Raw genomic sequence first — 14,801 nt, forward strand, 5'->3', positions numbered from 1 at the left:
GAACGTTGGCCTACTTCATGAAGATTTGAACATTGGCTCGTTATTGTCCAAGAGTTAAGTGCATCCAGTGGGGTTCAGGCAACTAGATTCCTTTTCTTGAGCTGCTGGTTTCGGTTTTCTACGTCCCGGGTTTGTGGAATAATGATAAAGACTGATTCTCTACTGCACTATTTTCAGTGTCTTGCATAATTTTTTTCCTTTTCCAGAGCCATTTACTTCTGGTTTTGGTCATGGGAGTCAACTTGGAAACTCTAAGGGTAAGCAAGAGAATCGGAACGATCTTCCAACCTGTACTAAACAGTAATGCTCTAGGGGCGGTGCAGCGTCTGGGCGCAGTGTCATACTGAGTTCAAGTCTGCGATTTTTCATGTGGTGAGCTTCAGTTCCTGGCTATATTTTTTGTTCCATTGCAGGATGTAGGTGTTGCCGGCAAGACCAGCATTTGTTACCTATCCCCTCCTTGAACTGTGTGGTGGCTTGCTAGGTCACCTCGGAGGGCAGTTAAGAGTCAACCACATTGCTGTGTGTCTGGAGTCACATGTAGGCCAGAGCAGGTAAGGACGGCAGATTTCCTTCTGTAAAGGGAATCAGTGAATCAGGTGGGTTTTTACGACAATCGATGATAGTTTCATGATCACCATTACTGAGACTAGCTTTCAATTCCAGATTTTATTAATTGAATTTGAATTCCAGCAGCTGTCATGCTGGGATTTGAACCTACGTCCCCAGAGTATTAGCTGGGCCTTGGGATTGCTAATCCAGTGGCATTGTTACTAGACTAGTGACATTATTGCTAGTTCAGTAACGTTACCACTATGCTACGATTTCCCCTGTCTGATGTCTGATAATCTTGTAGTGGTTATAAATGATCACATCACAAAGCCTGTGTAGTTCTGTCCTGGAAATGTGACATGGCTATGCCCTGATGTTGGAGGGGTTTGAATCACTATTAAGGTTTTTTCCTGTGAGGCATCATCCCTTGGGTGCTTTCATACTAGCTTCTACCTGCCAGTTATTGAGCAGTGCTTCCCTCACAGGGTATATGACACTTTCCCCAGGAAAAGAAGAATAAATTCACAATTCTACAGTGCCTGTCAGGATGTCCCAGAATGCTGCTTTGGAGTGCTGTTTTTGGCAGCAATAGAGAGCTTCAGTTGGAGTTTGGTGACTGAGGGAGTTTAAGGGTTAAATTAAGGGTTAATTCTATCTAAAGTCTAGTCTTTCTTTGATTTACCAGTTAGCTGAAAGTTGCTGTTAGGGTTGGAGGAGGGAGAGTTTTAGTCCAGCCTTAAAACAGAGCTAATACAGGCTCTGCTTGCAGCTGCAACTATTGAATTAGATAACTGGCTTAATCACTAGATTAGATTGATTCCAGAGATGCAGGGCTTCTTTTATGAGGAGAGATTGAGCAGTTTAGGCCTATACTCGCTAGAGTTTAGAAGTATGAGAGGAGATCTAATTGAGGTATATAAAATGCTAAAGGGGATAGACAAGGTAGACGTGGAGCGGATGTTTCCTCTACGGCCGAGCCGCTCGTGGTGCCACAAACTTGGCTCTGACTGTACTCCTCTGAGGGACCACTGAAGTTAAACTGGCTGGTGTGTAATTGCTGGGCTTATCCACACAACCTTTTTTGAACAAGAGTGTAATGTTTGCATTTCTCCAGTACTCTGGAACCACCCAGTCTAGGGAAGACTGAAAGATTGTGGCCAGTTCCACTGCAATTTTTCCTCTCACTTCCTTCAATATCCTTGGATGCATCTCATCTGGTCCCAATTTTGAACCCTTCCAGTGACAGAGTTACCTCGTTTGTCACTCTGTCACTGGAAGGGTTCAAAATTGATAAGGAGAAAGTGTTGAATAGACTGTCAGTATATAAAATTGACAAGGCATTGGGACCAGATGAGATGCATCCAAGGATATTGAAGGAAGTGAGAGGAAAAATTGCAGTGGAACTGGCCACAATCCTTCAGTCTTCCCTAGACTGGGTGGTTCCAGAGTACTGGAGAATTGCAAACATTACACTCTTGTTCAAAAAAGGTTATACGGATAAGCCCAGCAATTACACACCATCCAGTTTAACTTCAGTGGTGGGCAAGATTCTAGAAAAAAATTATTCAGGATAGAATTAGTTGTCACATGGAAAAGCATGGGTTGATAAGGAAGAGCCAGCATGGATTTCTAAAGGGGAAATCGTGTTTAACTAACTTGCTGGAGTTTTTTGAAGAGGTAACAAGAAAGGTCAATGAGGACTTTGAAGAGGCATTTGACACAGTGCCACACAACTGACTTGTAAGAAAAATTATTGTTCATGGAATAAAAGGGACCGTAGCAAAATGGATACAAAATTGGCTGAAAAATAGGAAGCAGAGATTAATGGTCAATGGATATCTTTCGGGCTGGAGGAAGGTTTGTGGAGTTCCCCAGGGGTTGGTATTGGGACCCTTGCTTTTCCTGATCTATATTAATGATCTAGATCTTGGTGTGCAGAGAACAATTTCAAAGTTTGCAGATGTTAGGAAATTTGGGAGTGTTGTGAACTGCGAGGAGGATGGTGTGGAACTTCAAGAGGATATAGACAAGTTGGTGGAGTGGGTAGATAGGTGGCAGATGAAGTTCAATGTGGAGAAGTGTGAGGTGATGCATTTGGTACGAAGAACATGGACAGACAATATAAAATAAAGGGTGAAATTTTGAAGGGGGTGCAGGAGCAGAAAGACCTGGGTCTATATGTGCATAGATCATTGAAGATGGCAGGACAGGTGGAGAGAGCAGTTAATAAAGCATATAGTATCCTGGGCTTTATTAATAGGAGCATAGAGTAGAAGAGCAGGGAGGCATTGCTGAATTTATATAAGACACTCCTTAGACCTCAGCTGGAATATTATGTACAGTTCTGGGCACCGTATTATGGGAAAGATGTGAAATGCATTGGACAGAGTGCAGAAGAGGTTTACAAGAATGGTTCCAGGGATAAGAAACTTCAGCTATGAGGATAGACTGGATAGGTTGGGACTGTTCTCCTTGGAGAGGAGAAGGCTGAGAGAAGATTTGATAGAAATGATTAAAATCTTGAAGGGACTGGACAGAGCAGATAGGGAGAAGCTATTCCTACTCGTAAAAGGATCAAGAACGAGAGGGCCTAGATTTAAAGTGATTTGCAAAAGAAGCAAGCGTGACATGAGAAAAAACTTGTTCACGCAGCGAGTGGTTTGGGTGTGGAATGCACTGCCTGGAATTATGGTGGAGGCAGGTTCAATCAAGGCATTTAAGAGGACATTAGATGATTATTTGAATAGAAACAATGTGCAAGGGTACGGGGAAAAGGCAGGGCAATGACACTAGGTCATAATGCTCATTTGGAGAGCCGGTGCAGACATGATGGGCCGAATGGCCGCCTATGCTGTTAAAATTCTGTGATCCTGCTTCACAGGCAGTGCAGTACTTTTGAAATGTAAACACTTTTGTGATATAGGAAAAACATGGCAGCCAATTTGCACACAGGCAGCTCCCACAGACAGCAATGGAATAATGACCAAGTATCCTGTTTTTTAAATGATGGTGGTTGAGGGATAAGTATTGGCCAGGACACGCGGGAGAACTCCCCTGACCACCTTCGAAATAGTGCCATGGGAACCTTTTGCATCCACCTGAGAGGGCAGACTTGGTTTAACAGCTCCCCTCAAAGACAGGGTCTCTGATGGTGCAGCACTCTCTCAGCACCGCAATAGGAACATCAGTTTGAAACATGTGTTCAATTTGAAATATGCGTTCAATCTGCTGAATGTTTAGGATAGCACACCGATTATGTTACTGGACTAGTAATCCAGAAACCCAGACCAATGATCAGGGGACATGGGTTCAAATCCCATCAGGATAGCTGGGAGAATTTACGTTCGCTTCATTAAATAAATCTGGAATAAAAGGGTAGCATCAGTAATGGTGACCGTGAAATCATCAGATTGTCCGTCCTGTTCACTGATTGCTGTCAGAGATGGAAATCAACTGTCCTTACCCGGTCTGGCCTACACGTGGACTCCTGACCCACAGCAATGTGGTTGGCTCTTAACTGCCCTCTGAAATGGCCCAGCAAGGGCAGTAAATGCTGACCTTGCCAACAACACCCACACCCGATTGAATGAATATATTTTTTAAAACGTCTCTTGAGTAGGACCTGTAGCCTTGACCTGCTCATGCTGAGGGGAGAGGTGCTGCCCATTGGTCCACAGCTGACACCTGTAAGCAACTGCAGAGTGGGAAGGGAACCTGTAGCCTGGTTCTATTAAAACAATTGTGGTTTTCGCAACTGAGCTGTGAGAGAAGTCAGAAAGCTGCAAACACTTTAGAAAGAATAACGCAGCTACTCTGTTCTTCCGCAGGTAACAGTGCAGCAGCGAGCAATACAGAGGAAGAGGCCACGCAGCCATTCACGGCTGCTGCTGCTACCCTGTGTCCTGTTGCAGCCGCACGTGAGCTGGGGGATGGCTCGGAACCCAGCGTGGACGAACCTGCAGTGTCTAATCCGGAAGACGGGTGGGCCAATGAGGAAACCCAGCCCTTCTGCCTTCGCAGCCCGGCCGCTGAGGTGGAGTGTGCTGAGGAGTCAGGAGACGCTGAAGGGACAGTGCCCACCTCACCCTCCGAGGATTGCCCAGCCCCCACATTGCAAGACCAGCCCGACAGTCCACCAAAGACCAGCTGGAGTCTGCTGGAAGCTGCTCCCAAAGAAGAGATCAGCATAGATCCTCTGGCAGCAACGGATCAACTGGCGACCCCAGAGGCCAGGGAGGGAGGCGGTGGCTGGCAAACGAATGAGGAAGTGAACTCCTTGTCTCCAGCAGAACAGCAGCCAGCCAAGGCCAGTGAGGAGGTGGTGAACGGAGAGGCTTCAAGAGAGACGACGAGGTCACTGGTACAAGAGAGTGGAGATTCGCCATCAGTTGGCAGAGGTGAAGTGGCCGGTCCTGACACTGAGGAACGCAGCAGCCAAAACCTGGCCTCAGATTCAGCTCCGAATGTGATGAGCAGCAGACGGAGCACCAGGAGACCGAGTGTCACGGAGACGGAGGATTCGGCCATCCCCAGAGACCAAAGCCAACAGCGCAAGTCGAGCTCTGCGAGGCTCAGTGACGCAGGACGGCGTCAGCGTCGGAAAGCCCCTGAGCCGAGCGCCAAGGCCGCTGCAGCCACGCCAGTAGACGGGTCGCAGGCTGGGCCCAGGAGAGGCAGGGGCAGGCCAAAGTCCGTCTCTGTGTCCACTACGGATGACGACCGAGGCCCCCCGGGGGAGGAAAGCCCCCAGGCTGCCACTGTCAGAGGCCGCAGAGCCAAGCAGAGGTCTGTGGCTGCCCCAGAAATTCAGGCTGAGAGCGTGGAGGACTCTCCCCAAACCGATGGTCCATCACAGCAACGTCCAACAGGGAGAGGCAGAAAGAGGTCTGTGGCTGCTCCAGAAAGTCAGGCTGAGAACGTTGAACAAGCTCCCCAAACCGATGGTCCATCACAGCAACGCCCAGCAGGGAGAGGCAGAGGCAGGAAGAGGTCCTTGGCTGCTCCAGAAAGTCAGGCTGAAAGCGTTGAACAAGCTCCCCAAACCGATGGTCCATCACAGCAACACCCAACAGGGAGAGGCAGAGGCCGGAAGAGGTCCTTGGCTGCTCCAGAAAGTCAGGCTGAAAGCGTTGAACAAGCTCCGCAAACCGATGGTCCATCACAGCAACACCCAGCAGGGAGAGGCAGAGGCAGGAAGAGGTCCTTGGCTGCTCCAGAAAGTCAGGCTGAAAGCGTTGAACAAGCTCCGCAAACCGATGGTCCATCACAGCAACACCCAGCAGGGAGAGGCAGAGGCAGGAAGAGGTCCTTGGCTGCTCCAGAAAGTCAGGCTGAGAGCGTTGAACAAGCTCCCCAAACCGATGGCTCATCACAGCAACCCCCAGTGGGGAGAGGCAGGAGGAGGCCTGTGGCTGCTCCAGAAAGTCAGGCTGAGAGCGATGAACAAGCTCCCCAAACCGATGACTCATCACAGCAACGCCCAGCAGGGAGAGGCAGAGGCAGGAGGAGGCCTGTGGCTGCTCCAGTAAGTCAGGCTGAGAGTGTGGAGGACTCTCCCCAAACCGATGGCTCACCACAACAGTCCCCAGCGGGGAGAGGTAGAGGCAGGAGGAAGCAGGTCAGTGAGTCCGACAGAGATTTGCAGCACACACTAGGCCGATCGATCCAATGGTGTTCCTGCCCCCACCCTATTTCATCAAACCCCATCGACTTATATTTCTATTCCTTTCTCCTCCAAATACTCATGTAGTTTCCCCTTAAATATATCCAATCTGCTCACCTCATCCATTCCTTGTGGCAGCGAGTTCTATGCTCCTTCTACACTCTGCCTAAAGAAGGTTCTCTTGAATTTCTTACTGGATTCATTAGTGACTTTCTTATATTTATGGACCCTGATCTTCATTTCCACCACAAGTGGAAACATCTCCTTTTCACCTACCTTATCGAACCCTTTTATAATTTTGAAGAAGTTATATCTGGCTACCTTTCAGCCTTCTCTTTTCCGCAAGAAGACAGCCCCAGATTAATCAGCTTTTCCTGACAGTATTACCCTGTATTCATCCTTGTATAAACGCACGAATCAGGAGCAGGAGTAGGCCACTCGGCCCCTCGAGCCTGCTCCCCCATTCAATAAGAACATGGCTGATCTGACTGTAACCTCAACCCCACATTCCTGCCGACCCCCGATTACCTCTCACCCTCTTGCTTATCAAGAATCTACCTACCTCTGCCTTAAAGATGCTCAAAGACTCCCCTTCCACCGCCTTTTGAGGAAGAGTGAGTTCCAAAGACTGACTCCCCTCTGAGAGAAAAAAATTCTCTTCATCTCTGCCCTAAATGGGCAACCCCTTATTTTTAAACAGTGACCTAGATTTTAAACTATTTTTTGTGTTTTCCATGTTCTTTTACTTGTATGAAGACTGGAACTGTGGCGCTCATCCCCATGTGGCCTAGCCAAAGTTCTGTATGAGTTTAATGTAATTTCTGTAAAACGATGCCTCTTTTATTTTGGCTGATTTGAATGGATCACTGCCTGGTGCAGCAAGTATGTTGTTAGCTGACATCAATCGGTGAAGCAAGTTATGGATGATAAAGATCCTGAGGAGCCTTGACAGAGTGGACGTGGAGAGGATGTTTCCTCTTGTGGGAGAATCTAGAACTAGAGGTCGCTGTTTAAAAGTAAGGGGTCGCCCATTTAAGACAGAGATTAGGAGAATTATTTTCTCTCGGAGGGTCGTGCGTCTTTGGAACTAACTCTCTTCCTCAAAAGATGGTGGAAGCAAAGCCTTTGAATGTTTTTAAGGCAGACATAGATTCTTGACCAGCAAGGGGGTTGAAGGTTCTCATAGGTAAGCAAGAACGTGGAGTTGAGGTTGCGATCAGGTCAGCCATGTTCTTGTTGAACGGCGGAGTAGATTTGAGGGGCTGAGTGGCCTCCTCTAGCTCCTAATTCATATGTTCATATTTTAGCGAATGGGGGTTAAAATGAAGTAGGGCTTCCTTGCCCCTAACTCCTTGAATTTAGATGATGTGTTGCATGTTTACAATATCCCAAAGCACCCCACAGATGACAATTGATTTTCAAAGTACACTGAGCACAAGGAAGTGAGTGTATGTCTCTGTGCTCGGTGACTAACATTGGTTCCTGCTCAAGCAACAGTTCAATCTTAAAATACTCAGTCTTGTTTTCAAATCCCTCCATGGCCTTGTCCCTCCCTATCTCTGTAATCTCCTCCAGTCCCACAACTCTCCGAGATACCTGCACTCATCAAATTCTGGCCTCTTGTGCATCCTGGATTTCTGTTGCTTCAACATTGGCGTCTGTGCCCTCAGTTGCCTAGGCCTTAAGAGGAACATAGGAATAGGAGCAGGAGTAGGCCATTCGGCCCTTCTGCCATTCAGTAAGTTCGTGGCTGATCTGATTATGGTCTCAGCTTCATCTTCCTGTCTGCCCCCCATAGCCCTTGACTCCTTTGTCGACCAAAAACCTGTCTAACTCGGCCTTGAATAAATTCAGTGACCCAGCCTCCACTGCCTCCTGGGGAAAAGAATTCCACAGCCTAACGACCCTCTGGGAGAAAAGAATTCTCCTCTTCGCCATCTTAAAAGAGAGACCTCTTATTCATAAAATGTGTCCTCTAGTTCTAGTCTGTCCCACAAGTGGAAACATCCTCCTGATATCTACCCTATCAAATCCCCTCAGGCTCTTATATGTTTCAATAAGATCGCCTCTCATTTTTCTAAGCCGCAATGGGTATAAGACCAACCTGTTTGACCTTTCCTCATAAGATAAGCCCTTCAACCCAGGAATGAGTTGAGTGAACCTTCTCTGAACTGCTTCCAATGCAGTTATAGCTTTTTTCAAATAAGGAGACTAAAACTTTACACAGTTTTGATGTGGACTCATGAAATCCCTGTACAGCTGCAGTAAAACTTCCCTACTTTTATATTCCATTTCGCTTGCAATAAACGCCAACATTTCCATTTGCCTCCCTAATCACTCGCTATAGCTGCATACTAACTTTTCCTGATTCAAGGACCAGGACACCCAGATCCCTCTGTACCACTGAGTTCGGCAGTCTCTCTCCATTTAGCTACTTGTCCATGCTTCTGCCAAAGTGGTCAAGTTCACATTTTCTCACATTATACTCCAGCTGCCAAATTTTTGTACCCTCTCTTAACCTGTCTGCACCCCTTTGCAGACTCTCTACCTCCTCGTGACAACTTACTCCCCTACCTATCTTGGTGTCATCAGCAAATTTAGCAACCGTACATTTGGTCCCCTCATCCAAGTCATTGATATAGATTATAAATAGCTGAGGCCTCAGCACTGATGCCTGTAGCACACCACAAGTTACAGCTCCCCAACATGAAAATGACCTCATTATCCCTACTCTGCTCCCTGTGAGCTAGCCTCAAGCTCTGGAGTTCCCTCCTTTAACCCCTCCACCTCCCTTTCTTCCTTCAAAATGCTCCTGAAAAGCTTAATCCTTGACCAAGCTTTTGGTGACCTGTCCTCGTGTCTCCTTCTGTGGCTTGGTTGTTGGATTTTGTTTGATAATTTCTTCCATTTAAGCGCCTTTGGGTGTTTTACTATGTTGCAGGCACTGTAATAACTACGAGTTGATGTACAGAAAGGTCTTGCAATCAGCAGTGAGATGGACGGCCAAGAAGCTGTGTCTGCCTCAGTCTAAACATCTCGCGTGAAAGATGGCACCTCTGACCATGCAGCACATCCTCAGCACTGTGCTAAGATGTTGGCCTGGGTCGTGTGCTCGAGGCCAGGAGTGGGGTTTGAACCTGCGGCCCCTTTACTCGGATTGCAGAGTGGGACCAACTGAGGCGTTCGTCGGCAGTCACCAGATTTGGCTGCAAAGACTGTATGTTGCTGAGAGCAGGCACAGGCTCCCCACTGACGCCAGCTCCACTGTTAAAATATCCGGCACGCATTGCATGGGCACTCGAGTGCTGCACAGGAAGCCTGCTGGTAGCTTTGTGGTAGTGCCTTCAGAAAAGCTGGTGTGAAAATTGCCAAAGGCTTGAAAGAAAAGCAGTTAGCCGACTTGTGTGCCCGATGTAGGAGATTCCATCTCACTGTGGAAAGCGGAGCGTGTAAGCATGAGAAGGAGAAGAGGAAACCGTAAAGACGATCTGTCATCTTTACCTTAAGAATAAACTCCCGCAGCTCGTAAGCTTGCTAAAGCACTCGCTTCTCTCCCTGTTTTGTTTAGGAACGTGCACAGTCGCCTTCACAGGAGACGGGATTGGCATCTGGATGTAAGCGACGCACTCGGGTAACTAGTCCATCAGAGAGTGAGAAGGAAACCAGCACACCACCACAGGTGAAAACCCGCCGCACAGCATGCCGGCTGCCTCCTCACTCGTCCTCACGATCTCTCCCAGACAGCGTCGCTCCACCTAAGGTGAGCTGCAGAGTGTGACTGTGTTCACGAGGGCATTTCTATTAACACGTGTGGAATTTAGTGCATCCAGGTGTGCCTGCTGCCAAGAAAGCCTCCCGCCTCTTTCCATAATATAACCTTAGCGGATCTCACAAGGTGTGTGGTGGTTAACAAGGTGCCTGAAGCATCTTGTCATGGAGAGCGAGTGTAGCGTCACGTCATTGGGGGGGGACAAGTATAGCTTCAAATCACAGAGAACGAGTATCACATTACATCACGGGGAGTGAGCGCACCATCATGAGACGGCAAGCATCACATTACTGGAAGGTAACACCATTAAATGCAGGACTTGTATTAATGATAGAGCCTAGCCTGTGAGCCTCCAGGGTATCCTGGTCACATCTAGTTCAGCGCTGTTTAATGTATTAATGATAGAGCCTAGCATGAGAGACTCCAGGTTATCCTGTTAGGGTTTTCTTAATTGCAAACGTATCTCGGATAAATTAATTTTTGACGTGCTATCATTTGCTTCATTTCACACATGTTGATGATTATATCTTTGAACAGAAACCCTCCCCTCCCTTCATCCAAGCCTTCATGACCTTCTAAGCAGTTTATTAGTTTCGAAAGCCTTCCAGTGTTGACCTGATTTTTAAGGGATTCGACCTTCTCAACTTATCACCCTCCCCCACTCTCCCCCCCTCTCTCCCTCCCTCTCTCCCCCCCTCTCTCCCCCCCTCTCTCCCCCCCTCTCTCCCCCCCTCTCTCCCCCCCTCTCTCCCCCCCTCTCTCCCCCCCTCTCTCCCCCCCTCTCTCCCCCCCTCTCTCCCCCCCTCTCTCCCCGCCTCTCTCCCGCCCTCTCTCTTCCCCCCTCTCTCCCCCCCTATCTCCCCCTCTCTCCAACCCTCTCTCTCCCCCCCTCTCTCCCCCCCTCTCTCCCCCCCTCTCTCCCCCCCTCTCTCCCCCCCTCTCTCCCCCCATCTCTCCCCCCATCTCTCCCCCCATCTCTCCCCCCATCTCTCCCCCCATCTCTCCCCCCATCTCTCCCCCCATCTCTCCCCCACTCTCTCCCCCACTCTCTCCCCCCCTCTCTCCCCCCCTCTCTCCCCCCCTCTCTCCCCCACTCTCTCCCCCCCTCTCTCCCTCCCACTCTCTCCCCCACTATCTCCCTCCCACTCTCTCCCCCACTCTCTCCCCCACTCTCTCCCTCCCACTCTCTCCCCCACTCTCTCCCCCACTCTCTCCCTCCCACTCTCCCTCTCCCCCTCCCTCTCCCCCTCCCTCTCCCCCTCCCTCTCCCCTCCCTCTCCCCCTCCCTCTCCCCCTCCCTCTCCCCTCCCTCTCCCCCTCCCTCTCCCTCTCCCTCTCCCTCTCCCTCTCCCCTCCCCTCTCCCTCTCCCTCTCCCTCTCCCTCTCCCTCTCCCTCTCCCCCTCCCTCTCCCCCTCCCTCTCCCCCTCCCTCTCCCCCTCCCTCTCCCCCTCCCCCTCCCTCTCCCCTCCCTCTCCCTCTCCCTCTCCCTCTCCCTCTCCCTCTCCCTCTCCCCCTCCCTCTCCCCCTCCCTCTCCCCTCCCTCTCCCCTCCCTCTCCCTCTCCCTCTCCCTCTCCCTCTCCCCCTCCCTCTCCCTCTCCCCCTCCCCTCCCCCTCCCTCTCCCCCTCCCTCTCCCCCTCCCTCTCCCCCTCCCCCTCCCTCTCCCCCTCCCTCTCCCCCTCCACCTCCCTCTCCCTCTCCCTCTCCCTCTCCCTCTCCCCCTCCCTCTCCCCCTCACTCTCCCTCTCCCTCTCCCTCTCCCTCTCCCCCTCCCCCTCCCTCTCCCCCTCCCCCTCCCTCTCCCCCTCCCTCTCCCTCTCCCCCTCCCCTCTCCCCCTCCCCTCTCCCTCTCCCCCTCCCTCTCCCCCTCCCTCTCCCCCTCCCTCTCCCCCTCCCTCTCCCCCTCCCTCTCCCCTCCCTCTCCCTCTCCCTCTCCCCCTCCCTCTCCCCCCTCCCCTCTCCCTCTCCCTCTCCCTCTCCCCTCCCTCTCTCCCCCTCCCTCTCTCCCCCTCCCCTCTCCCTCTCCCCCTCCCTCTCCCCCTCCCTTCCCCTCCCTCTCCCCCTCCCTCTCCCCCTCCCTCTCCCCCTCCCTCTCCCCCTCCCTCTCCCCCTCCCTCTCCCCCTCCCTCTCCCCACCCTCTCTCCCCCCCTCTCTCCCCCCCTCTCTCCCCCCCTCTCTCCCCCCCTCTCTCCCCCCCTCTCTCCCCCCCTCTCCCTCCCTCTCCCTCCTCTCCCCTCCCTCTCCCCCTCCCTCTGCCACTCCCTCTCTCCCTCCCTCCCTCTCCCTCTCCTCCCACCCTCTCTCCCTCCCTCTCTCTCTCCCTCCCACCCTCTCTCCCTCCCACCCTCTCTCCCTCCCACCCTCTCTCCCTCCCACCCTCTCTCCCTCCCACCCTCTCTCCCTCCCACCCTCTCACCCTCCCACCCTCTCTCCCTCCCACCCTCTCTCCCTCCCACCCTCTCTCCCTCCCACCCTCTCTCCCTCCCACCCTCTCTCCCTCCCACCCTCTCTCCCTCCCACCCTCTCTCCCTCCCACCCTCTCTCCCTCCCACCCTCTCTCCCACCCACCCTCTCTCCCACCCACCCTCTCTCCCACCCACCCTCTCTCCCACCCACCCTCTCTCCCACCCACCCTCTCTCCCTCCCTCTCTCCCACCATCTCCCTCACACTCTCTCTCTCACTCTTTACTCTCAGATCATGTTCACCGGTCTGGTCGATGAGAATGGGGTGAAGGTGATCAAACAGCTCGGAGGGGAGGTGGTGGAGTCAGTACATGACAGTACACACTTAGTCACCGACCGGATTCGGCGTACAGTGAAGTTCCTGTGTGCCGTTGCCAGAGGGATCCCTGTGGTGACCCCAGAGTGGCTGAACAAGGTGAGTTATTTCATTTTAAACCTTGTATTGGCATTGAAGCTGAGTCAGATCCTGTCTGACCTGACATTGCACGGCCACTATTAATCAGCCTGGGGGAGGAGATGGAGATTCCTCCTCAACTCCCTAGTTCAGTCTCCAACTTGAACTCATTCCTTCCCAGGAGCTCCCAAGATGTTGCTGTGATTCGGTGGGTGGCACTGTTGCCTGTGAGTCAAAAAAAGGTGGAGACTTGAGAACAAAATCTAGGCTGACATTGGCCAGTACTGAGGGAGTGCTGCACTGCTCAAGGTGCCGTCTTTCAGATGAAACGTTAAACAGAGACCCAGCCCCTCGGTTGGGCGTAAAGATTCCATTGTACTGTTTTGGAAAAGACCAGAGCAGTTCTCTCTGGAACATCAAAACCACCAATAAAAGATGTCACCTCTAAAGCCTCTTCAGTACTGTTCCTCCAATAGTGCTGCACTCCCTCAGTGCTGATCCTCGGACGGTGCAGCACTCCCTCAGTGCTGATCCTCAGACAGTGCAGCACTCCCTCAGCGCTGATCCTCGGACGGCGCAGCACTCCCTCAGTGCTGATCCTCGGAGGGTGCAGCACTCCTTCAGTGCTGATCCTCGGAGGGTGCAGCACTCCCTCAGCGCTGATCCTCGGACGGCGCAGCACTCCCTCAGTGCTGATCCTCGGAGGGTGCAGCACTCCCTCATTGCTGATCCTCGGAGGGTGCAGCACTCCCTCAGTGCTGATCCTCGGAGGGTGCAGCACTCCCTCAGTGCTGATCCTCGGAGGGTGCAGCACTCCCTCAGTGCTGATCCTCGGAGGGTGCAGCACTCCCTCAGTGCTGATCCTCGGAGGGTGCAGCACTCCTTCAGTGCTGATCCTCGGAGGGTGCAGCACTCCCTCAGCGCTGATCCTCGGACGGCGCAGCACTCCCTCAGTGCTGATCCTCGGAGGGTGCAGCACTCCCTCATTGCTGATCCTCGGAGGGTGCAGCACTCCCTCAGTGCTGATCCTCGGAGGGTGCAGCACTCCCTCAGTGCTGATCCTCGGAGGGTGCAGCACTCCCTCAGTGCTGATCCTTGGAGGGTGCAGCACTCCCTCAGTGCTGATCCTCGGAGGGTGCAGCACTCCCTCAGTGCTGATCCTCGGAGGGTGCAGCACTCCCTCAGTGCTGATCCTCGGAGGGTGCAGCACTCCCTCAGTGCTGATCCTCGGAGGGTGCAGCACTCCCTCAGCGCTGATCCTCGGACGGCGCAGCACTCCCTCAGCGCTGATCCTCGGAGGGTGCAGCACTCCCTCAGTGCTGATCCTCGGAGGGTGCAGCACTCCCTCAGTGCTGATCCTCGGAGGGTGCAGCACTCCCTCAGTGCTGATCCTCGGAGGGTGCAGCACTCCCTCAGTGCTGATCCTCGGAGGGTGCAGCACTCCCTCAGTGCTGATCCTCGGAGGGTGCAGCACTCCCTCAGTGCTGATCCTCGGAGGGTGCAGCACTCCCTCAGTGCCGACCCTCGGACGGCGCAGCACTCCCTCAGTGCCGACCCTCGGACGGAGCAGCACACCCTCAGCGCCGACCCTCGGACGGCGCAGCACTCCCTCAGCGCCGACCCTCGGACGGCGCAGCACTCCCTCAGCGCCGACCCTCGGACGGCACGGCACTCCCTCAGCGCCGACCCTCGGACGGCGCGGCACTCCCTCAGCGCTGACCCTCGGACGGCGCGGCACTCCCTCAGCGCCAACTCTCGGACGGCGCAGCATTCCCTCAGCGCCAACCCTGGACAGCGCAGCACTCCCTCAGTGCCGACCCTCGGACGGCGCAGCACTCCCTCAGCACTGACCCTCCGAAGTTTCTTGAGCAGGCTGAAGGAGCGGGAGAACACCATTCGGCCCATCAAGCCTACCCCACCATTTAATATAATCATTGTCGACCTTCGGCTTCAACACCTC

At 52.6% G+C, this 14,801-nt stretch overlaps 1 protein-coding gene across 2 annotated transcripts in view; it reads left to right on the plus strand.

Annotated features, from left to right (window-relative positions):
• mdc1 (mediator of DNA damage checkpoint 1) overlaps positions 1–14,801 on the plus strand; it is a 77,459-nt gene that overhangs the window by 34,296 nt on the left and 28,362 nt on the right. Inside the window, exons 11-14 of one of the 2 annotated variants that reach the window (XR_005946035.1) lie at positions 207–257; positions 4,380–6,169; positions 9,156–9,663; positions 9,783–9,925. Coding sequence is in view for 1 of the 2 variants with exons in the window: in XM_041213008.1 (XP_041068942.1) it covers positions 207–257; positions 4,380–6,169; positions 9,783–9,974; positions 12,680–12,862 (2,216 nt within the window). In the remaining variant the exon portion in view is untranslated. Of the gene's footprint in view, positions 1–206; positions 258–4,379; positions 6,170–9,155; positions 9,664–9,782; positions 9,975–12,679; positions 12,863–14,801 lie in introns of those variants that run through there. The other variant, XM_041213008.1, reaches the window with a different exon arrangement.

This window comes from Carcharodon carcharias, chromosome 19 (assembly GCF_017639515.1).
Source record: "Carcharodon carcharias isolate sCarCar2 chromosome 19, sCarCar2.pri, whole genome shotgun sequence".
Taxonomy (NCBI): Eukaryota; Metazoa; Chordata; class Chondrichthyes; order Lamniformes; family Lamnidae; genus Carcharodon; species Carcharodon carcharias.